The 24,096-nt window shown below is 41.0% G+C and overlaps 2 protein-coding genes across 7 annotated transcripts; both read left to right on the top strand.

Moving 5' to 3' along the window:
* Positions 1 to 1,587: 1,587 nt before the first annotated feature.
* MARVELD2 (MARVEL domain containing 2) lies at positions 1,588 to 10,504 on the top strand. The gene is made up of 6 exons (XM_056324856.1): positions 1,588 to 2,988; positions 4,495 to 4,527; positions 5,665 to 5,801; positions 6,679 to 6,850; positions 7,294 to 7,344; positions 8,309 to 10,504. Exons 1-6 carry the CDS (start codon positions 1,846 to 1,848, stop codon positions 8,423 to 8,425), a joined length of 1,653 nt encoding a protein of 550 aa, XP_056180831.1. The 5' UTR covers positions 1,588 to 1,845; the 3' UTR covers positions 8,426 to 10,504.
* A 1,510-nt stretch (positions 10,505 to 12,014) lies between these two features.
* Positions 12,015 to 23,947, top strand: GTF2H2 (general transcription factor IIH subunit 2). 6 transcript variants are annotated; one of them, XM_056324860.1, is made up of 16 exons: positions 12,015 to 12,229; positions 12,499 to 12,621; positions 12,711 to 12,788; positions 13,515 to 13,551; positions 14,185 to 14,271; positions 15,275 to 15,325; positions 15,803 to 15,857; positions 16,665 to 16,770; positions 17,790 to 17,880; positions 18,053 to 18,140; positions 18,678 to 18,785; positions 19,958 to 20,021; positions 20,901 to 21,004; positions 22,667 to 22,769; positions 23,063 to 23,102; positions 23,518 to 23,947. In XM_056324860.1, exons 2-16 carry the CDS (start codon positions 12,566 to 12,568, stop codon positions 23,635 to 23,637), a joined length of 1,188 nt encoding a protein of 395 aa, XP_056180835.1. In that variant the 5' UTR covers positions 12,015 to 12,229; positions 12,499 to 12,565; the 3' UTR covers positions 23,638 to 23,947. The 6 variants fall into 6 exon arrangements, with proteins under 6 accessions (XP_056180835.1, XP_056180836.1, XP_056180837.1 ...); XM_056324861.1 differs by having other exon boundaries at positions 12,495 to 12,621; XM_056324858.1 differs by lacking the exon at positions 12,015 to 12,229 and having other exon boundaries at positions 12,282 to 12,621.
* Positions 23,948 to 24,096: the final 149 nt, after the last annotated feature.

The following is a 24,096-nucleotide window of genomic DNA, read 5'->3' as shown; positions in this document are numbered from 1 at the left end:
TAACTGAGAGGAACTTCAATGTGTTCTGTGGGTTATCATGTAGCTTACGTAGCGTTGAGTTCTGGGCACAAATCAGAAGATGGGCACAGGGGTATAAAATGTAATATTGATGGTAGCGATGTAAGAAAAGAATGTGTAGGGCTTGAATTAATGGTGGTGAACAAAGGCTATTACTGCCAGAAAATGAGCAAGCATCAGTGAAGGGGGAAGACTTGCATGGTGCGTGGGCAGTCTTTTCTACAGCAGTTTCTGTGCTGAGAGAGCAGGAAAAGTGGGATTTTTTTCCACAGTAACTTACCATTGCTGTAATAATTTTACAGGTTAAAGTTTGAAACTCATGCTGATAAAGATCCTGGAGTACCAGACTGACTCCAGCAGGTGGATCCTGCTGATGTGAGTGCTGTGGAGACAGCTGTGCAGATGGAGAAAAGCAAAACCAATGTAAATGAATGGGATGCATTCCCTCTCACTTCCAGCTGCTGCCGTGGAAATTAACTGCCTTGCAGTCAGCCTCTGCCAGCTGCAGCTCAAGCAATCATGGAGGAAGATGAATTAGAAATAGAAAAATAGGATGGTGGCTGAATGTAACAAACCATCAACTGGTAACCCACCACAATAGCTGAACATGCAACAATTGCTAAAGAAAGCACAGTCTGCACGAGAATAGTCCTTTAGCTACGGCGGTGGGCTAGCAGGCCAAGTCAGCATCAAGTTTCCTCAGCTTCCCCTTAACTTTGCAGGATCAGACCTGAGCTGAATACTAGGCCACAAGCCATTCCCTGCCTGTTCTGAGCCGTAAGAGCTAGCCATGTTTAGGAAAGGAGGCAAAAAGAAATTAAGACTAACAGATCAGAAAGAGACTGTAGATAGGTAATAGGTAATGCCACTCTTTCTTCTGAACACATTTTTATTTCCTTTGCATTTGTACAGCACGTTTCCAGAGTCCACGTTTGCTAACCTGTCAGTGTTAGAAGGTTTTATGAGAAACCATACTTTCCCAAAAAATGGCTGTTTGGAAGTGTGAACCTTCTGGGAGCACTGACTGAAGTGTCCACGTAAAGAAACTGACATCCCACACAAACGATGCGAGTAAAACTCCTCCCGCAGGAATGCTGCACGTACTCTGCCGCGGGCAGTTGATGTGAACCTAAAATATATAAAAAATAAAATATATTTTTACAATCTAAAAGATATTAACAAAATGTGCTAAGGGGACACAGGCTGCACAACAGATTTGTGCGGGCTCCTTTTTTTGCCACCGCCCCCCTCCCGTGTCGGGAAGACGCCCCCCGCCCCGCCCTGCGGCAGCCACGCCGGTGCCGCTCTCCCCTCGCACCGCCTGCGCTGGGGGCCGTAGGCTCGCCCCGGCGGCACGGGGGCGGCGGGTGGGCTCGTCTGAGCCGCCCGCTCCTCCCCGCGGGGTCTCGCCGTGCCCGGGACGGCTCCACGCCGCCCGCTGCCACGAGGCACTGCGCTCCCCGGCGCCGCTCCGCCGCCGACCCGCAGCAGCGGACGGGGGAGCGGCCGGCCCCGCCCGCCGGCTCGCCGCGCCCGGCTCGGGCAGGCCCGCCCGCCCCGCCGGGGCTCGCCGGCCGGAAGCTCCCGCCGCCCCGGGCGAAGGCCGCTCGGCAGCCGCGGGTGAGGCCGCCCGGGCGGGGCGGCGCAGGTGCCCGTGCCGAGGGCGGCCGAGCGGCGAGCGGGGCCGGGCGCGCAGCGGAGCGCGGGCTGCTCTCGGGCCGGGCCTCCCCGTGCGCTCTGCGGCGGCAGCGCCCTGTTCCTCCGCCCGGCGCCGGCCTCTTCCCGCCAGGTGAAGGAGCGGCGGCCGAGCGGGGTGGGCAGCGCCTGATGCCGGGCCCGGCGCCAGGCATGTCGAGGAGCGCCGGCTCAGAGGGCGGGCGGCCCGGCAGGTCCCCGCCGCCCCGCGGGGCCGGGGCCGGCTCCCCGCTCGCCCGGGACGCGGAGCCGGGGTCCGCCGCCCCCCTGCCGCCGCCGCCGCTCCCCCTGCAGCCCCCGTTCGGCCCCGCCGCCAGCCCCGGGGAGGGCCGGCGCGACCCGAGCGGGCCGGCCGAGCTCAAGCCGGTCCGGCGGTTCATCCCGGACTCGTGGAAGAAGTTCTTCAGAGGGAGACGCCGCAACGGCTCCAGCTGGGACAGCACGGCCTCCGACATCAGATACATCTCGGACGGGGCCGAGTGCTCGCCGCCGGCCTCCCCGCACCCACCGCCGCCGGAGCGCAGGTCGGTGCCCGGCTCCTTCAGGGACCCTTTCGGAGGATCGGGCGGGAGCTACAGCTTGCGGCAGGAGGCCGAAGCCATGCTGCCCGCGGACCCCTTCGGGTCACTGGAGCGCCGCGCTGGCACCGGCCAGACGTACAGCGAGCGGGTGGAGGCCTACAACCAGCGGTACGCCTACATGAAGTCCTGGGCCGGACTGCTCAGGATCCTCGGCGTGGCAGAGCTGCTGCTGGGCGCCGCCGTCTTCGCCTGTGTCACGGCCTACGTACACAAGGATAACGAGTGGTACAACATGTTCGGGTACTCGCAGCCCTACGGCTACGGGGCTAGCAGCATCTACGGAGGCTACTCCTACAGTGGACCCAAAACGCCTTTCATCCTGGTAGTGGCGGGAATGGCGTGGGTAGTCACGATAGTGCTGCTGGTGCTGGGCATGTCGATGTACTACCGGACTATCCTCCTTGATTCCAACTGGTGGCCTCTGACCGAGTTTGGAATTAATGTGGCCTTGTTTTTTCTGTACATGTCAGCTGCCATAGTGTATGTAAACGACACCAACCGAGGCGGGCTGTGCTATTACCAGTTGTTTAAGACACCAATAAATGCATCTTTTTGCCGTGTAGAGGGAGGTCAGACAGCAGCAATCATCTTCTTGTTTGCCACAGTGATAATCTATCTAATTAGTGCGGTGATTTCTCTAAAGTTATGGAGGCATGAAGGAGCTAGGAGGCACAGGGAATTAATGGAACAGGAGGTAAGTAATTAGTTACCGTTTTGTATCTGCTGGGTATGGTGTGATGGGGAGCAGCTGTAAGATCTTTCCATGCCACAGACAGAGTCTTAGCAATTGTCGTCTCTGGCATTTTTAAGATGTCTGATCCAAAATTTTGGACTTTTTTTTATTTTTTTAATTCACTTGAGTAAGGAGCTAGCTCGGTTCTCTTTGTGTACTCAGCTTTCTTCCTGCGTCAGCTGATGGAACTATTTCCTGGTGTGTGTTTTCCAAACAAAGGAAGAAATGAACAATGCACTTGTTCAGCTGTTCAGTAGGGTTAGGCTTAAAACCACCAAGCATTTATTTGAAAACCGTGCTTTCAGCACATTAAGTGCTAGTGTGAATATAAACATGAAATACTTACTGTTACTTTGCAAGCAAAACTTCAAGCTGCTTCTTTATGTCTTTTCAGCTTTCCTTACAGTAGTTAGCAGAAATTAATAGTTGTAACAGAATTGGCAAGATCTTGGTGTCTTAGATTTCAGTCAGTTTCATCTTTTGCACATCAAGTATTTTGCATTTCTGCTGGGCTTGCCCTTAATAGAAGCATGCAGTACCCACCTAGTTAATGATAAACTGTAATGGTAGAGAATTGCCACTCTCAACTAGAGAGTTCAAAGGAATTTGTGTAAAACCTCCTTCACATGAGAACACCAGAAAAACCTTTTAACAAATGAATGAAACATAATATAGCATAAAAATTAATGTATGTGAAGTCTACATATGCCTAACTTAAGGAAGGGTCAGCATTTAAGTGATTTTAGTAGGAGAGAGTGCGCTTAAAGTTGTATTTCCTCTGCTCTTTGACTGCAGTCTCATTTGCAGTATTTTCATTTAACACTGGTTTCTGTTCCACCATCTTGCATAAAACTGAGATCCCTTTTGAAAAGTACATTGCAGCTCATTGAGAAAAGTTTTTTAACCAACTTTCAGTATGTCCTTCAAGAGTGAGGTGAGTGCTGAAATTATATAGAAGGTGTTCAATCACTCTTCCCTGTTGCTATCCATGTTTTTTTATTCCAATTACTTAATATTTCTAAAGGGAATACTTTTATAATATATGGATTAGGCTGTGGAGAGTACTGTGCAAAACAGCTGCTGGTGGAGCTGCGGGTTAGTGTACTGTTGTATTTTATAAACAATGAATTAGGCTGCAGGGTGTCAGTGTGGGCAGGATTGTGAAATAATAAAGGAGACTGAGAAGTGGATGGATTATTTCCTGCAAGCAGTTCCTTACAGCTATGATCTGGGAGATCCTGTTTTTCTGGGGTTTGGGTGGTTATTTTAGTTCCACAGTTCTTAAACAGTCTTTAAAAAATCAATTGATCTGAAAATATTCCTTATACTAACTTTCTTCATACCTGAATATAAATGTAATTCTCTGTACAGCGTGCTTTTGAGAAAGTTTAGGTTTTAAAGAGTCAGTGCTTTTGCATACTATTTTTGCTGAAAATAAAACTTACAGTTCTTTCCATTTTTTGACAGATGAAAACACAGTCCTCTTTTCCGGAAAAGAAGGTAGGCAATAGGAATTTATTTTTCTGCTTACTGGTATTTCCAAATGGTTGTCTTTTTCTTGGGACTGTTTTGATTGACCTATTTATTTATTTACTTATTTGGCTTGGAAGAGATTAGGTTTAATTCTTTAACATAGCACAGGCAACAGTCTTCTACTTAGAAGATTCGGAAGTTTGTAAAGACGCTACTACTAGGTAGGCTAGGTTGTAAAATTTACTTTAAATACCAAATCTGATGACAGCCTCTGTATGTGCTTTTACCCTCTTTTATGAGGTGACAAGTTCTGTAGCATTTATCACAAGAGTTTGGCAGACATGGCTAGAGCAGCAGGTCATCTGAGGTGTTAGAGATTTTCGAGACTCTTTCCTCCTAGCTGGCTGCTTAACTTGGAGGAGAGCGAGTGGAAGCACAATGGTGGGTGCTCTGTGAGTTGCTCCTTCCTGTGTCTGAGTGTGCTTCAAAGACATTGTTGCCAGTTTTGAAGTATCAGCAATGTTAGTGCTTCTGCCTCACAAAGATGCAGTTGCTTACATTGTAAAGATTGCTTAGGATCTTAACAGCAGATGTTGATAATTCCCAGAGAATTTATGGTGTATTTATTTCATCCTTAAATGTCTCCTGATACCGTGAATTTCCTACCACTGTTTTCTCTGTTGCTTCATTACTGGATCAGGATCCTTTTTTATGTGTTCCAACAAGACTCCGCATGTTTTTATTTCTGGATCAAGGGATAAATTGTGCAAGAGGAAAGAAGGGGGAAAAGGGAACTCCAGACAACTGAGTGATTCTGGTTCATTCACAAACTAGATTGATATCCAAGGAAACTTCCTTAATATTTTATTCTTTTTTTAAATATATAATAAAAATCTTTCCAAGCCCCAAGAAATACTTACCGATCACTGGTACTGCTGTTAGGACGGATTGAAGATGGATGCTGTGTGGGAAACATTACTGTAGATGTTTACTTACTTTCTAATTATAGTAAGTGTTGTAAGAAATATCTATGATTTGCTTCTACGCTGCTTGTCAGTACTTGTATCTCTTTCTTCAAATGAGTTGGGTATTTTGTGCTTTATGTATATTGCAGGTGATGTAAAACTGAGTACATTAAGTCCTGGTTTTTTCCTTTTAAAACAGTATGAAAGTGATGACAGACCGAGAGAAGAAGTCACTGACAGGCAGCTTAAATCTGTGGAAAGAAAACCAGAACTGCGTAATGGTCATATACCTGCAGGTCACATTCCTAAACCTATAGTGATGCCAGATTACTTAGCGTAAGTGACTTAACTTTGATGAACAAACTTAACGGAGAATGCTTGAGTTATGTTTTTCACTCATCATTTCTCATGTATACACTCGTGGTTTCTCTGTCACACATGTGCTGTGGGAACTTACAATTCTTTATTAAGCTAATGTTAAAAATAGAGAGGATGAGGGCTGGTATCAGTGGCATAGAACCGATACTATAAATAAAGAATCTTAAATTTAAAAAAAAAAAACCACAACATCCAAACCTCAAATGTTAAAGCAGAATGTTAGAATCTAGCAGGTACAGTAACTGCCAAGGGAGCAGAAGACCAGCACATAGACAATTTAGGAAAAAATAAAATAGGTGGGAAATTACTTGTCTTTTTAGCCCCTGAAATTTGACTACTCTTGTACTTTCTAATTGCTAAATCTGTAACATGGTCCCTTTTAAAGGGTAGGCCTTCTATGGTGAAGTATGAGATCATATATTAATTTTTACACTATTCGCCATAGACTAGGGCACAAGCTGAAACACAGGTTTCACCTGAATATTAGGAAAACCTTTTTTCACTGTGAGGGTTAGCACAGGTAGCCCAGAGAGATTATGGAGTCTCCATTTTTGGAGATACTCAAAAGCTGTCTGGACAGTCCTGGGCAACCAGCTGTAGATGGCCCTGCTTGAATAGGGTCATTGGACCTTCCAGCTGCAGCAATTCTGTCACTGAAATTACAGAATCACACAATGCTTTACAGACATGCAGATTTCAGCAGGTTATGAGATTAGCAAATAATACAGAAATACACTATCAAGATGAAGTGTCCAGGTGTTTGTTGAAGTCTTATCTTTAAAACTAGTCCTTGAAAACCGGGGTTTTTTTGGCTGTTTCTCTTTGGGGTTTTTAGGAAATACCCAGCAATTCAAACAAATGAAATGCGAGACCGATACAAAGCAGTATTCAATGATCAGTTTGCTGAGTATAAAGAACTGTCTGTGGAAGTTCATGCTGTATTAAAAAAGTTTGACGAGCTGGATGCATTGCTGAGACAGCTTCCTCACCATCCTGAATGCATATATGTAAGTACCTGTGAAATGGGCTCATGGAAAACAGGTGTGGTATTAGGCAATTTCTGGCTGCCTTTAGGTAGGGCACAATGCCTTGTAATGCTGGGGGTGAATTGGTGGAGGAGAAAGTTTCCCTGAATATGTTATTTCTTGTTTGGTCATCAGTCCAAGGATACTAAATTGCAGTTAAGTTGTATGCATGTTTTTTTCTGTTGGTTTTTTTTTTGGGGGGGGGGGGGGGGGGCGGCGGGGTACATGCTAGTAGCTTTCAAGTTTGAGTGAGTTACAGTTCATATACTTTCACTGTTTCTCAAGTACAAGGTTTACATCTAAAATGTCACAACTGGAATGGATTGATCAAATGAGATTTTAACTTCTGACAAGTATTTTGTAGAATTTAAGTGAAAATATGGAGCACACTGGAAGTGTTTAAAATACGGTCTGTCTCTCATTAGGAGCAGGAAAGACTATCAAAAGTTCTGCAAGAATACAAGAAGAAGAAAAATGTGAGTGTTTTCATCTTTATGTTGCTAATAAATACATAATGAATAAAGAGAGTGTAAATAGCAAACATGTCTGACACGAGGGAGAATTTGCTAGGTCAGGGTATCTGTAGCTACTACAGGGCTTTGTATATTTTGTCTTTGACAACTTTGGCAAAGTTAGGACAGAATCCGCTGTGCTCATGCCAACAACCTGTTTTAAGAATAGTGATTCCATTAGCAAGATGTGGGGGTGGGGGGAAGAAAACCCCACAGCTAGGCATTTTCATCTTCTGAGAGTATGTCTAATCTCTTGGCATTCAGCATTCAGACAACTGGGGCTTTTTTGGGGCTCCAGTTTGTTTATATTCAGTGACTTACATGACCAACAGATAAGTAAGCTAACAACAGAAAACAAGTCTTATCCTTGAAAAGAAGTTTGTTGGGTTTTTTTGTGGCATGGAACTTAGACTCTGAAAAAAGTAATTTTCAGTGTAATCCAAGAGGTTTTACATTGTCATTTTTAAATGCAGACATGGAATGTGTACCTGTGTTCCATTAAAAACATAATACATTATAAATACTTTTTTTATCATGGAATTCAAATTTTGTGCCCATGTTACCACTTTTTTAGGGGGAGGGATTTATTAGACATACTACAACGCAGAATATAATGTATGTATATTACATAAATATAAATTATAAAATCTAAATTATGTAATAGTATGACTTATTTGCAGATTTCTGTTTAAAACCAGCTCTGTTTACTAAGTAACTGCAGCATATAAAAGCAGAATCTCTTTTTTCCAGCCTTTCATGAAGGAATGGGAAACGGGAAATAAGAAATTGTAGCCAGGGAAGAAGAGTGATTTTGGAGACTTATTTATATACTGTCCTTAATCAAGAACATAATTGATGATAATAGGCTATTCTTGGAAGAGTCTGAAAGTGTAATACATTAATGTAAAGGGTTTTATGTTTTTGGCAGGATCCTGCATTTCTGGAGAAAAAGGAGCGTTGTGAATATCTAAAGAATAAGCTTTCTCACATAAAACAACAGATTCAGCACTATGATAAAGTTATGAATTGGAATGTAGAAACTTAGCTATGCCTTTGTGGATACTATTTTCTATTTTTTAAATCGATATGTGCATTTTAAACTATTTATTTACTGTCAGAACAGTACACCTATGGGGATTGCTTTATCACTTTGTCACTTATTCAGATGTTGTACACTACTGGTAGTTTTGTATGCATATCCAATTTTAAATCATTGTTATGAAGTTATCAGGTAAGTTTAGAAAACCTGTGCTAACATTCTGTTTTTATTAAACAGTACACAGCCTGGCTTTTTAAATACAAATACTTTATTTGAAAATACTGTATTTGCAAACTTGCAAAGCCCATTAGAGAAAGTAGTTCTAAATACCATGTCAAAAGTTTGCACAGAAATGCCATTAACAATTTCAGATTTTATTTATAGGTGGCATCTTCATGATATCAGAAGGAGTTGAGCTGTTTTGTCTGGCTGGGGTTTGGTGGAGTGCTCAATCATATTGAATAATTCTGGCAGTTGAAAATTAGTTTAAGAAGACTTTTTATACTGGATTTCTAAATGCTTTGCTGTATGTCAGAAATTATCTGGAATTTCGCCTAACAAGATGCAAAATAACTTCCTATTTACACAACTGTAGTGGGGCCAGGGGTCGTGGTAGTGGTGTTTGGGTTTGGGGTTTTTTTTCTTTAGAGGTGATGCAATGAATTTATACATGGCCTTAAAGCAGAGGTCCTCAAACTGTTTAACCAGGGGGCCGGCGCGGATGCAGTGGCAGGCAGCCATCTGCGGCTGCTTGGTTTCCCCCCCCAACCCCCGGCGGGGGGTTCTGTAAATACCAGGGGCCGGATTGAGGAACCTGGGGGGGGGCGTATCTGGCCCGCGGGCCGTAGTTTGAGGACCCCTGCCTTAAAACAATAGAGATATAGGATGAGACTCAAGTTACTGTTGCCGTAGGCCAGTATGCTCTGCATACCTTTTCTGGGTCATCTCAGTAGGAATCCATGGGTTTAAAGGCAAAACACTTTATTCTTCATCAGCAAGTAACAGGACTTTTTGTCTAGGCAGCAGTTGTTTGTGTTGGGATTTGGAGAGTAAGTAGAGCAAAATTTATTCTCATTCAACGTATAAATTATTAGTATCCTTTATAAGGCCAGGTAAAGTGTTTTAATAGACATGCTTTCCAGAGCATATTTGCATAAATGCAATATACATTTTTATATTTTATCTTGGGGATAGATTTGCATATTCAAATGTTCCAATATGCCAGTAAATTTTCTCTTTGTATCCTTTTCAACATCTTTGTTTACTATTTTTACTTACTAAAATTGTTATAAGCATTGATAGTTTCTTTGTACAGTTTTCTACAACTGCAATTTGTCTGTTCTGAAATACATTTTAATTTGGAAAAAAACCACCATGGGTGCAGCCACATTATTCTGTTGCTTATAAAGGCATTTTGTTAGGAGAAGGTGCTCTGATTAAGGTTATTTCAAATTTTTGTTAGCAATTATTTTTTCCTTAAAAGAAAGTTTTCAACTTTTGCCTTAACTTAAAGGAAAGACATCAGGAAAGCTGTTTCCAATTTAGAACAGTGATGGTAATACCACCGCCGTTCTTCCATACTGGAAATGCATTAATATACCTCCCTCTGGCAGTTATATCCCTTCTGATTTTTGAGCTCTTGTCATTCACACTACAGTCCTGATGGCTACCGAACCTGCTTTCATATTTATAAAGTCGACATTCCAGTTTTATCACCAACTTAGTTCCAAGAGCTTTAGTGGATGAAGTAAACACAAGGCACCATGGGAACACAGAGAGTTTGAAAACTTAGCACCTCTTCATTTGAAAGCCTTCAGTCTCATCTACCTGGAAGACATCTCAGTATTTTCATTAGTCTGAACCAGAGGACAGTCGCTGCTACCCCTTCTTCTCCCTTTCTGTTCCAGGTGCCTCTCTGTCTCTGGTTCATGTTTCTATTATTTGCAAAGAAGTGGTAAACCTGTCTACCTTATAAAAGATCTGGGCCAAGTGTTTTGTATCTATTGTGCTGTATACTTGTTAAACTTTGCTTTGTAAGAGAGGTCCTTGTTCAAATCCCTGCAATCTAAATGACCTCTTGCTACACCCAGGTTTCTCATTTTTTTTCTCGGTGGGAGTTCTGGGCATTGCATCAGTACCAGGAGAAGAAGATGAATCCAAGTTTAAGGATAAACTGATGTTTATGAAGTGCTTAAAAGAAGCTGACTGATGTTTTCATTGGAACATCACACCCCTAGTAGGTATTCCTTCCATAGGACACTGAGACCCAGCTCCAGGCTCCCTTTGACAGTGGTCTGAGTTTCAGACCATGTTTAAAGTCTTCATCTTTGCCATGTATCATGTACAACAGGAATCTTAAGACAAAACGTCCCTTCTAAAGATAAACCAAGTAGCAGTCTGTACATCCGTCATGTGACAATAAGGGTCCTTGGACATTTCCCGACTTTTACCTAAAGGATGATGCACCTATGTTTAGTTAAGCAGTGCAGCATTCACTATTCAGTGCCACAAGTGTGGCTGAGTGGATTTTTCAGAGCTGGGGAGAGAAGATAGGAATACCCCCTTCTGCCAGCCTTTTGGGTTTCAAATCAGATTAGTGCAGTGGATGGCAGTGAGCCATGCTGAGCATGGAGCCCAAGGAGAAGGCATTTATTTACCTTTGCAGCTTAGGAAGTCCGGCAGGGCAACACATGGTGACCATTACAGTAAATCACTTGCTCAGTCCTGGATCTGTTATGGACATCAGCAGTGCCAAGCAGGCACTGTTGGTGTATACAATTGTTGAGCTGGTTTTGTTCTAATCATATCAATGGAGGACTGAAAAGGGTCTTGTCAGCAGTGCTCCTAACGTGCCAAAGGAAAATACTCGTCAAAGAAACATTTTTATCTCTCAGAGGAATTGAGATTAATGAACTAAGAATCAACAGCTGGGAGTTGAAGCCAGTCAAATGCAAGACAGAAATTAGGAGGAAATTGAGTGAGAATTAGTTAAAAACTCCTACAAGGGACATATATACTGGAAGGAAAGGAGTATAAAACCACGAACAAAGGAGGGTGTGGTGTGCGCCTACTTGTCGCTTGCTTTAATAAATCAAATCTCATTTAATTGGACAGGTAAACTGTAACAGGTTTGCATGGCAAGGTTTTGGCAGTCAGGGGACTACAGGGTTGGCTTCTGTGAGAAGCTGCTAGAAGCTTCCTCCATATTTGATAGAGCTGGCTCCAGCCGGCTGCAAGATGGACCCACCTACGCCCAAGCCCAAGCCCATCAGCAATGGTGGTGGCACCTCTGGACACCATATTGAGGGGGAAAAAATCTGTGCAGCAATTGCAGCAGGAGAGTGAGAACATGTGAGAGCAACAGCTGTAGTTCTCATTAGTACTACTCTGATGTGAACGGTAATAAATGAAACTGGTTTTCCTAAGTTGCATCTGTTTTGACGGTGATGTTAATTGCAGAGTGATTTCTCCTTGTCCTTATCTCGGCCCACGACGTATTTGTTGTGTTTTCTCGCCCCGGCCCATCTGAGGAGGGCGGCGCGGCCGCGGCGGGCAGTGCCCAGCGCCCAGCCAGCCCAGCCCGCCACGCGCGGCGGCACTTCCGGGCTCGGAAGCGCCGGCGGCCGCCGCTCACCGGGGCCGCTGACAGGCCCAACTCCCCCGCGACGGTCCATTTCCCGCCCGGGCTGGGCGGGGGCGGCCTCAGAGAATGCTAAAGCGCAGGGCCGGTCCGACCCGCCGCTATCGGTGACAGCCACCGGACCCCGCCTCGCTCCCTCCCGTGAGGGCATGTCAGTCCCCGGGCTGCTGGTGAGTGCCGCCCTTCCTCCCGGAACCACCGCTCCGCGGCCCATGCGGCACCCGGGAGGGGTTAGCGGCGCACCGAGACTGAACGGCGCGGCCGCTGGTGGTTCCGGGTCGTCGCGGCGGGACGCTTGGGCCTGACAGCAAGGGCGGGCGACGTGCCCGGCCGGGTCCCCTCAGCGCTCCCAGCCGTCGGCGGCCCGCCCGGGGCCGGTCCCGCCTCACAGGCCCCTCACCCGCCGCGCGGCACTGTAACGGGGCTTTTCTGAAGGCAGGCGTCGCGCCTCCTGAGCCGGAGCCAGCCCCAGCCGCCCATCCCAGCGGCAGAGCGAAGCCGCGGAGATGGAGGACGAGCCCGAACGGACCAAGCGCTGGGAAGGCGGTTACGAAAGGACGTGGTATGCTTTCCTTTTCCCTCCTCACTTTCTTATTGACGGAAGACAAGAAAAAATCTCCCTTCTGCTCAGTAACAGTCTGTTTTGCGTAGGGAGATTTTGAAGGAAGATGAATCTGGCTCGCTGAAAGCGACCATCGAGGACCTTCTTTTCAAGGCAAAGAGGAAAAGGTATGTGTTGCCTCGAGCTTGCTAATAATACTGGTCTGGTCAGTTGTAAGGACTTAATCATTCTTAAAACTGCAAGCTCTAGCTTGAGTAAGCAGGCTGGCAATGTATTTTTGTGTCCTTACCCTGTCAGAGCAGCCAAGATGCACGCTTCTTGCCTGCTACTTACTAATTGTGCCAGAAAAAAAGCAGTAACATTTATTTTGATCTTGAATCTTAAGGTTTGATGCAGGCTAAATAATCCAGATGTAGACTAGCTAAAGAGATGAGGTCTTGATCTGAAGAAACATGGTGCAGAGCACTGCAGTTGCAATTTGCACTTTTTAGAGAAAATCCTTAAACTTTTTTTAATATAAAAATTGTGCTTCAAGCTGGGTTTTGGTATCGTGGCACCACATTTGTGTTTCAGATTGTGACAAAAGTCGCTAGATAAATCTAGATTTGTTTTATTTGAGGTTATGTAAAAATACTCAAATTTGGGTAATATTTTTAAATTCCCTTAAATCAGGTAGTAAGCAGTAGATTTTTGTTTTCTGAGAGGCATGAAATATGCTTGTAATTCAGTTGTCTTTTTTTAGTGTGTCTGTGGTTTGTTATTGCTTCATATTTGTTAGAAGTTTAGTATTAGATTTAGTTTAGGGCTTTTTGGACTTATAGGACAATTGGACTTTTGTTTTAGGAACCATTCACTCATTTGTATCTTACTGAAATCCTATTTTGTTTTATTAGACTCTGTGAACACCATGGACAAGTTCGACTTGGAATGGTATGCTAATGTCTTAACGCTTGTCTGCTGTGTGTCTAAAACTACTTGAATAGAGGTGGTGTGCCTGGTCTGAAATACACTTTTGCTGACTTAATGTGCTTGAGACCAAAGCTCGCATTTTTCTACCAAACCTTTTTTTTTTAAAAAAAAACATTCTTTGTTCATTGGCAGTGTGGGATATGAAGAGTGTTCAGAGGTGGAGGTTTGGCATGTTCACTGTATCATGGTATGTTGTGCAACAGCAGTGAGATCATCCACACTGTGTGGACATGCACTGTCCTTTTTTCTTGATGTGAAAAATGGGCATAATTTAAAATTAGTTGTAAACAACAACGTGGTACAACACTGAGCTCTTCAGATGAAGAGGCGAACGTGTGAACTGTGCATATTTTGTAGCTTGTCGTGAGAGGAAAAGAACAGCGTGCATTTCTCAGTATAGCTTTTTTCTTTCATTTTCAAGGAGAAGAGGAAAAATTGCATTATTTTTTCAGCTGCTGTTGATTGTATAGCTCAGTGTACTGCATTTTGCCTGCTTGGGGGAGTAAGTAGTTGTTTTTTAAAGTAAATGGCATAGTGAGCAGTTCATCTAAATATCTGTTCTGTTAGTGATTATCACTTATGGTGAAAATGCAGATGCGTCACCTTTACGTGGTTGTTGATGGATCAAGAACAATGGAGGACCAAGATTTAAAACCAGACAGACTTACTTGCACTTTGAAGGTATTTCTGTACTCAAAAGTTGTATCTTACTAATCCATTGTTTCTCTGTTAAACCAGTTCCATCTTGCATTTAAAAGAATGGCAGTCTCCTGTGATGAGATCACATTCATAGCCTCATCTCTCTAATCTATACCTTTTTCCCCCTTTATTTCTGTTGCTAGTCTGTAATTTTCCTGTTTCTGAATAGTAAAATCAATGTGACATTAATTTGCCTTGCACAAATACTTCAGTACAGGAAAAGCACTTTGTAAGAACATACAATGGAAAGACACATTATGAAAATGTGGAAATTAAGTTAAAGTGTTTCCTGTAATAAAGGATAAAAGAACAAACGTGCTTTCATGACACATCTAGCTTTTTTTTTTGCCTTTTTTTTTTTAATCTTACAGTTGTGTTTTTATGAATTCTAGTTTGAAATGGATGCTAGACAGGAGTTGAATTAGATTGCTGGTTCAGACTGTGAAGGACTTGACCATATGGTACAAGATGTACAGTTCATCTCAACACACTAAACGTTGAAACCCTGGAGTTTGATGATTTTGTATGGATTTGTGCTTTTTGGTGTAGCATAAACCTCTGTTTGAACCAATAGTAGTCTGGAACTTTATATGTTAAAGTGAAGACTTAAAATACATGTAGATGTGGCACTCAGGGACATGGTTTAGTGGTGGACTTGGCAGTGTTGGGTTAACAGTTGGGCCTGATCTTAAGGGTCCTTTCCAACCTAAACGATTCTGGTATTCTATGAGTAAAATAAGGGGTGGCTAGTTTCTGAAATTTACATTGCATTGGTAACATGGGAGGAAGGAGAAAGAGGAGTATGGAAGGGCAACACTGAGAGGAGAATGGAAAGGAGAGGCTTATTTCCCCCTATTTTTTTCCCCAACTTTGTTTGTTGGTGGGGGGTTTTTTGTGATACTGGATGCTTTGCAAGCGAGGACTACTTAATGCATGTGGAATGAAACTGTATTTAGTTTTTAATGGCCTTAACTTTTCTTTATAGTTACTGGAATATTTTGTTGAAGAGTATTTTGATCAAAATCCTATTAGTCAGGTATGTACAGCCATGCAATAAACAACTGAAAACTATATTAAGGGTTAGCTTTAGTTTTACCCCTATCTAGTAAACTCTTTTCAGTTGATGTGTTCTTCCCACCCCTACTGGTTCTTCTTTCCTTCCACTCTATCAGTCTAGTGAAATTCTTGTTTCTCTGCCTGAACTAATGAAAATAAGAACCCATATATTCTCTTTTTCCTAAACATAAATTCTAATACAGAAGACCTGATTATATGTTTCTTTCAGGCGTTTAGAATTTGAAGGGGTTTTTTTTGTGCCTTGTGGCAAAAGTACTGGAATGTATGTTGACGGATGCATAGTGTTCTGCTGCTGTTTTACACTTAGAGGAAAACTTTTATTATTAAGTAATTTTATCATGAAGAAGTCTTGGGCAAAATATAGCAAAAATTTAAATCAACTCATTTTTAAACTTGGTAAGAAAAGTTTTGCCTTTTTTTTTTTTTTCTTCTCCAGATTGGCTTAATTGTAACCAAGAGTAAAAGAGCTGAAAAAATGACAGAACTCTCAGGTAGGGAGGTAGTATATTTTCTTAAAATTGGAGATGTTTTCATCTATTGCATTGACGTTGTAAGTTCTGCCTGGATGATACTGCTGAAAGTGAAGTAGGGTTAACATAGTATTTTTAATGTAAAGAGAAGTTATTGCAAGTTACATGAAACCAGAGTCTTTATTTTGATCTGTTTTGATCTAGAATTGTTATTGTGTGCTTGTTCATGATGAAGTCTTATGCAGGTTGCAACTAAAGTATTTTGTTTCCCCTTATAGTTAATTTCTTATCCTGTTTGTTAATTTTGTATTTTATGACATCTGTCTTCTGATCAGATGTTAAAAAGCAGAGTTTCTTCAGTTCCTGCCTCTCTCACTAGCAATCCATGTGGCTTCAGAGATGAAGTCATAATTTCTTCTGTTTATTCACCTGTAAGACTGGAGCAACTTTACAGAGGAATCTGAGGATCAGTCAGTCTTTGAACAGTACTTTGAGAATAACAGAGGAAACTAAAGTCTGGTTTTGCTGAAACACTTTGTGAGACACTTCACATTCATGTTAAGCGTTTATTGATATGCAACAGGGACCTTATTCTTTTTGACCTCCTAAAGTTTCTGACAATTGAGTGCCTGTGGAGGAGATGTGTTTCTGTTAACATATTGTTTCATCCTTTTCTAAATTCTGATCAAAAGGTCAGTTTCTAAGGAGAAACACAGAGTTACAAGTCACAGTTTGAAAACTGTTGTACATTTAATAAAATGTGTAGTTTAAGTATTTTAATTCTCTTAACTTGTAATTTCAGGTGAATTGTTTTTTTTTCACTTACAGGTAACTCAAAAAAGCACATAACTGCTCTGCAGAAAGCAGTGGATATGAACTGCAGTGGAGAGCCGTCTCTATATAATTCCCTAAATTTGGCCATGCAGACTTTAAAGTTAGTGTGTACATGGAAGTTTTTTGTTTTCTTTGTTTTCCATAATCAGTATAATGCTGATTGTGAATTTTTGGAGGGGTAGAGACTGTATTTTTTACAAGTAGCATCTTGCATTGTGCTGACTTGAGTCTTAAAAGGCAGCTTTATGTCTTCTTACAATACAAACTGCTAAGAAGATAAATATGCTAGTAGTGCAGAAGTTAGTTTTCTAATGCAAGATGCTTCTATTTAGAGGTGTGATGCTTGTAAAAGGCAATAGTATTTAAAAACAAAGTAGATAGTTGTATATTGTGTATGAATATGGTGATTAAAGACCCCACAATTATTTTTTGACTAGCAGGCTAAGGTATGAGAGAGGGCAGAGTTAGGGGTTAGTGATAAGAGAACGGGAAAAGAAAAATGATTGAATCACAATATTGTGGGCCTTCTGGCATACTTTAGAAAGGTAAATTTCGGGGTAGGATAAGTTTAAAAAACTTTCTTTCTCTGTGAGGTATTGAGATGGAATAAAAATTTGTGTAAGACTTAAGTAATTGTAGCTAGAAACAGTGACAGAACAAAGCTAGCAGTTAATGTCAGAAAAAATTATGTGACTGATGTTTGGAAGAGTTTTCCATTAAGAACTAAAAGACAGTAGTTAATAATAGTGGATTCACATTTATAAACTGGTTAGAGATCTTTATTTTAAGAAGTTAGGAAGACTTACTGCAGTGTTGCTAGTTTGAATGTGAATTTGACCTGTGAGAGTATGGATAAGGTACAGGGATAACTTAAGCATTGAAATAAACAATCAGATAACAACTGCATAATCAAAATACTGTATTTTAGATACTGGAAAGGTTTGGCTTTTGGAAGGTGAAATTCTAGAGCTTAGAGAAGGATCTTACCACAGTCTTCTATGATTTGTAGGGGACTTCATATCATGTCATCTTCTGACTTACTATGTTAAAAGTCCTTGGAAACTTTAGCATACAAGTAGCTTAATGTACAGAATTAAATTAATTGCATACTTTCTTTAGGCACATGCCAGGACATACAAGCAGAGAGGTTTTGGTAGTCTTCAGCAGTCTGACAACATGCGATCCAGCCAACATCTATGATCTAATTAAGGTATAGAAGTGAAGTTTGACTGTATTATAGCATTGAACATCCAAGCTATTAGACCAAACCCAGACAGTTGCAGTGTCATCAACAATTAATTTTCATTTAAAACTTTGAACATTTTTACTGTTTTCTATTCTGCATATGAATTTGAGTATGCTTTTTTTTTTTCCATTTGAAGTGTTTAAAAGCAGTTAAGATCAGAGTATCTGTCATCGGCCTAAGTGCTGAAGTTCGAGTTTGTACAGTACTTGCCCGAGAAACTGGTGGTATGTATCCAGAGTTCAGTAGTTAACACTATTAATACAAGTTTAAAGTTGAAAATAAGTCACTAATTTTGTCATATATTCATTAATGCATTTTGATATTTTAGGATGAATATTCTGTTGTGCTGGCAGAAGATGTAATGGTTTGTAATCTACAAAATGCACAGTATTGAGAGAAATTATTATCAGCTAGTAGCTGCATCTCCAGAGAGAAGAAATATATATATTTTAAAACCTAGTGTTCCATATATAAAGCAATGTGATGTGGAGCTTAATTAATTTAACATGTTCATATCTATTACTACAGTGGTAACTCTTACAATATCATTACTACAATGTAATGTTGGAGAAAATGCTGGGGGCTATCATATCTAATTACATTCTGGTGTTATTAACTTGTAATTTTCAGTAGCATTAACAGGACTTCTCTTAGAACAGGATTGGCTAAATTACTTAAGTTGTTTTCTGTCATATGGAGAATATGTTTGTATTCTTACCTGCTCATAATGTGAAAGTAAGGCATCTCTTTCTTTGTGACAGGAACATACCATGTTATTTTAGATGAAAGTCATTATAAGGAACTGCTGATGCATCATGTTAGTCCTCCACCTGCCAATTCAAGTTCTGAGTGCTCCCTTATTCGAATGGGTAAGATATCGTTTTGTTAAACTCCTAGCACAAGATTTGCACATCTTGTCTTTTTCGTTGCGTCTTCTGTGTTAAAGCCATACAAATAATTAGAAGCATATTAAAGACATTGCACAATTGGGTTTTCTTTAACTTATATTTTGCTAAATAGATATCAATTTTCTTGATGTTTTTCCTGCAAAGTAAAGTTAAGAATTAAATAAGACAAATTACTTGACTGCAGTTGGAAACTATAAAGTGGAATGATACTGCTTGTACAGTAATTGGTATAAATGTAATGCTCAGAAATGAAGGACAAAAAACTATTTTGTTTCTCCCTGGTTTTTTTCCCCTGCAGAAAGCAATTATTATAACCTTAATTGCTATCTGCTTGTCCATGTGTAGCACATGAGGAGCACTGTTGTGGTGTTCTTTCAACAAATGGATTAGGTACCTTTTCTTCTGCTGATGTATTTTGCAATAAATTTAAGCCTAGAGTTAAACCTGAAGTTAAATCACAAAAGAAACTCTAATGCCACAAATTAGATCACTGGTTTCTCACTTTCATCCACCCATTTTCACAGATAAGAATGTATGTATTTTTATGTATAGATTTAAATAACTGAAGAGATTTATTGAAGTCTGAGTAGCAGTCAGAAAAATTAACTGCCCACTGGACATGAGCTGAAAAAATAAATGGTAAAAAGAATTTTATCTGTTGCAGCCTCTGTGAAGTGGTATAGTCTCATCTGTCATATACTGCACTTGGAAGGGGAATATAAGCTTGGTGTCTGCATATAAAAATATTTTCACCTTAATTAGAAACCATTGTTCAACTGAACATTTGTGTAGTGCTTTTTTTGCTTTTCTGCTATTGCACAGCTTTTTCTTTTTAGCTGTTCTTCACAAATGTGTTTCCAGTTAGCTTCAGTTAATATGAAGTCTGAAAAGACTTTTTTTCAGTTGGAGGAAGTACAATGAAGGATTTGTTGGTGGATGTAGGTAGAGATCTTTAGGAAGAGTTTGATACCTACTAGGAGTGTATTACTTTTCCTGTAATAAGAAACACAGGGGGGGGGAAAAGAGGTAGGCCTTAATGTTTAGAATAAACTTTGAACGTCTCCATTGAAGTAAGAAGCTGAAAGATTACTTGCATGTTTAAAATTGATAATACAGGATGTTTTTCTCCTTAGGTTTTCCTCAGCATACTATTGCTTCTCTATCAGATCAAGATGCAAAGCCATCCTTTAGTATGGTGTAAGTAGAGTTGATTAGAATTCAGTGAACTGATCAGAATTCAGTAATAATATGTCATATTTAGAAAACTTTGTCAGTGAAAATGTAAAATAACATGAAAAAAATAGTCACCTCTTGTGACTTCTCAGTAGAAATCGGTATTTTCATTTACACATTCAGTGTGTGGCTATAGTAACCTTTATTAAATACACTTTTTAAAATGTACATGGACATTTTTTTGAAGATAATAAGTGGCTTTTAGTTGAGTTCTGCAGTGATTAGAACACAAGGGAGCCACAAGGTATTAAAGTAATTCCCAGTTCTACTTGCATTTCTTGATTCAAGTATTATTATCACTATAAAGATAAAGATGAGGGTGAAGGATATTATCTGGAATAAAGTATGTATCTGTCTACTAATGTGACCTTAAAGGGAAGTTTGAAATAGGGACTTCATTTGATTAGTGTACGAGTGCTGCTCTTGATGAAAGGAATCATGGTTTTCAGAGATGATAGCGCAGTCTGAATTTTCAGAAGGGAACAGTGTCCGCTGCTTGAAAGAATAAGCACTAATGTGCATCTTGGAAGTCATAAAGAATATTTGTGTGTGTGTGTGAGTAGAAATACTAATACTGTTATCGTTCATAACTTTGTTTTTTAAAGATACATTGACTCCTTTATGTGGGAAAATTCAGTCTTCATTCTGTTTCTGTGGGAAAATGTCGTTACTGATACTGACCATATCAGTTACTTTCTGACACTTCCATACATGTGGAATTGTTACCTGGAAGCTACTGAAACATTTGAAACTATTTGCTGTGAGAACTATGTAGTATTTGTAATTACGTATTATAATGGTATTGTTATCTCTTGGGTATTAAATTGTCTCTCTCTGCCCTAGGCAACTGGAAAACAACAGTGAGCCAGGTCTTACACTGGGTGGATATTTCTGTCCCCAGTGCAGAGCCAAATACTGTGAACTTCCTGTGGAATGCAAAATCTGTGGTGAGTAGCAAGAAAAGGTGAATAGACGAATTATGAACTAGAGATAAGAGAGGTAAGGGGTAGAAAAATTCAGCTGTACTTAGGAATTGAAAGCCAGCTCTGCTTTAAGAAACCTGCACTCCTGTGTCCTGGGATGTCAGCTTTTTACAAGAGACTTTCAGAACTATATCTGTAACAGTAAAGCTGTATCATATTCACTAGTGTATAATGTTATAAACTAAAAGCCCTAAAACAAAGGGGAGAAGAAGGGTGATTCACATGTGAATGGTAATAATTACCTCAAGAATCCTGATTTAACAGACACACCAGTGTTTCATACTCCTCAATGCAAGGCCATGAGGATAGAGAGTGGTTTGGAGTAAAAGGACAGAAGTACCCTCTCACCTCCTGGAATATGTGGATGAAAGGTTTCAAAGTTGAACCCAAGGGCAGGCTGCATTGTGACACATGGAAGGCTTTAGAATTGTAAATGGAAGCCCTTTGGTCTTGCATATGTTAAAGGATGTGCAACCAATGGTACCTCTGCCCCTTAATGAGGGTGGGAGGTAGAATTAGCATTTTTTTATAGTATTAATATTGTCTGAGTGGAAGCTGTCCTCCTGTTAGCTTCTACAGGCTTATGACTAAAACATGATAGGTATTTTCAAGATGCGTGTATTTGGCAAAAGAGTAAACTAATTCTAGTTACGGGTCACGCTGTGTTAGTTTCATGTCAAGGTTTTCGTCTCAGTTTGAATTTCATTTCAGGAAGGTAATAGTGTAACTGGAGAAATCCTGTATATCAGCAACAGATTCTCCACAGCTGCAGCTGTCAGCATAACAAGAGCTCGGAAGTATACACTGTACGTGAATGAACAATGAAGAAGTTTGTGCCAGCCCATGCCCCAGCTAACCTGTTGTCATGGTTTATCTCCAGCCAGCAGCGAAGCACCATGCAGCTGCTCACTCATTTCCCCACGGTGGGATGGGGAGGAGAATTGGAAGGGTAAAAGTGAGAAAACTTGTGGGTTTAGATGAAGACAATTTAATATGTAAAGCAAGAGTCATGTGCACAAGCCAAGCAAAGTAAGGAATAATTCACTACTTCCCATCAGCAGCCATCTCCAGGAAAGCAGGGCTCCATCATGGATAACAGTTAATTGAGAAGGCAGATGCCATAACTGTGAATGTCACCCCTCTTCCTTCTTCCCCCAGCTTTTATTGCAGACCATGACATCATATGGTGTGGAGTATCCCTTGGGTCAGCTGGGGTCAGCTGTCCCACTGTGTCCCCTCCCAGATCCCTGTACACCTCCAGTCTCCTCGGTGGTGGGGTGGGGTGAGAAGCAGAAAAGGCCTTGGCTCTGTTTAAGTGCTGCTCAACAAGAAGGAAAACATCCTTGTCTTGTAAATGTTTGTAGCAAAACATAGCCTTGTAGTAGCTACTATGAACACAATTAACTCTGTCCCAGCCAAAACTAGCAGACCTGTGTTTGCTGAAACAGGGCTAAGATGTGGTTTCAGCAGTACTTTAGCAGGCTGCAGTAGACCTTTGTAGTTGGCCACCATTTTAACTGGTGATGTGAAGCAGCAGAACCATTGTTGTATTAGAACCATTTTGTATTAGAAAAGGTTTTCAGTGAGTCCTCTCTTGTGATAAATTTGATGTTTCTGGTTTTGCAGGTCTTACACTAGTGTCTGCACCTCACCTGGCTCGGTCTTACCATCACTTGTTTCCTTTGGATGCCTTTCAGGAAGTTCCTCTGGAAGAGTATCAGGGGGAACGGTATGCAAATTATATTTGTGATAATGAGTGTGCTTGTGGACCCTGTGGGGTTTTTTTTTCACGGAAGAATAGCCAGCAGCAGCTTCTTTGCTGCTGGAGACACTGTTGAATGCTCAGGTGGTTTGCAGCACCTCAGGCAATAAGAAATACTTGTATTTCCCATTAATAGTTACCCTGTGTGTTTAGTTGAATAGTTGAAATAATTGCCATAAATTGTTACTACGTATGAGATTTTTTTAAATTTACACACTCTTGTTATATTTTTCAGTTAAAATACACAATTTTGCTTTTAGGTATTGTCAGGGCTGCCAGACAGAAATGAAAGATCAAAATGTAAGTATGTTGAACTGCATTGGAATTTGCATTGAAGGGTGTTAGAAGTGGAGATCATTCTTCAGTATGGTCTTCTAAAGAACAGAAAAATATTTGTGGAAGTTTATCTCATGGTTGACTGGAGTTCTCTGTTACAGAGTCCATGCCTTTTGGACTGCAAAGTCTATAAAAGGGATTTCCTAGAGTTGTATAAATAAGCTTCCACTCTTAGCCATTTGGAAGCATGTATAGTGACTTGAGCTCAGCCCTTTGGACATACTTGCTATTAGAAATGTTATTTCAGTTGGGTTTCTGTGATGTTAGCAATATAGTCTGCTTACATTGTCTTGAAGACACAATTGTTGCCCTACTGTGGTGCTATGATAATTACAATTTTTTTCTAATTTGACTTGTTTTTTTTATCTTTCCCACACAGGTTTACATATGTAAAGTGTGCCAGAATGCATTTTGTGTGGAGTGTGATGTGTTTGTTCATGATTCTCTTCACTGCTGTCCTGGCTGCATTCATGAACACCCTGCTCCCATATCTGTATGACATCATCTCTGGTTTTTAGGAACTGTCATATCTATATCAATCTTGCATGAAGCTATTCTGTTTATTCAGCCATAGCTTTCACTGAGTCAAAACAAGAAGGACCTGGATGATAACAGAAGGATGAACATTGGCATAGGAACAAACTTTAATTTTCATCTAATGTATTAATGATTTTGCTAGTGTTAATATTCTTGAATTATCTGTATCTGATTTATTTTCTTTGTTCTTGTCTGAAAAGCTCTGGCTTTGTTACTGTGACTACCATATATATTTGTAAATGTGAAAGTGATAAAACTGGTTTCTGTGATAACGTGGTGGTTCGTCTTTTTTTCAATATTTGTGAAAAAAATAAGCCCTGAAAATATGTATCGATGTTATAAGCATGTGTTTTTGATGAATGGTGGAGTTCTGTAGGTCATAATATTTTTTGTAAGAATTTAACAAAGATGTTGAGCAATT

Source organism: Falco biarmicus, chromosome Z, assembly GCF_023638135.1.
Source record: "Falco biarmicus isolate bFalBia1 chromosome Z, bFalBia1.pri, whole genome shotgun sequence".
Lineage (NCBI taxonomy): Eukaryota > Metazoa > Chordata > Aves > Falconiformes > Falconidae > Falco > Falco biarmicus.
The sequence above is the reverse complement of the archived record's forward strand: the minus strand, read 5'-3'. Positions and strand labels throughout refer to the sequence as shown.

Bases quoted from the DNA above. Each gene is read 5' to 3' on its own strand.
- MARVELD2 (XM_056324856.1), top strand. From the start codon at position 1,846: ATGCCGGGCCCGGCGCCAGGCATGTCGAGGAGCGCCGGCTCAGAGGGC. The intron at 5,802-6,678 runs GTAAGTGACTTA...TGGGGTTTTTAG, and splicing joins GTGATGCCAGATTACTTAGC to GAAATACCCAGCAATTCAAA. The intron at 6,851-7,293 runs GTAAGTACCTGT...GTCTCTCATTAG, and splicing joins ACCATCCTGAATGCATATAT to GAGCAGGAAAGACTATCAAA.
- GTF2H2 (XM_056324860.1), top strand. From the start codon at position 12,566: ATGGAGGACGAGCCCGAACGGACCAAGCGCTGGGAAGGCGGTTACGAA. The intron at 17,881-18,052 runs GTATAGAAGTGA...TTCCATTTGAAG, and splicing joins ACATCTATGATCTAATTAAG to TGTTTAAAAGCAGTTAAGAT. The intron at 22,770-23,062 runs GTATGCAAATTA...TTTTGCTTTTAG, and splicing joins GAAGAGTATCAGGGGGAACG to GTATTGTCAGGGCTGCCAGA.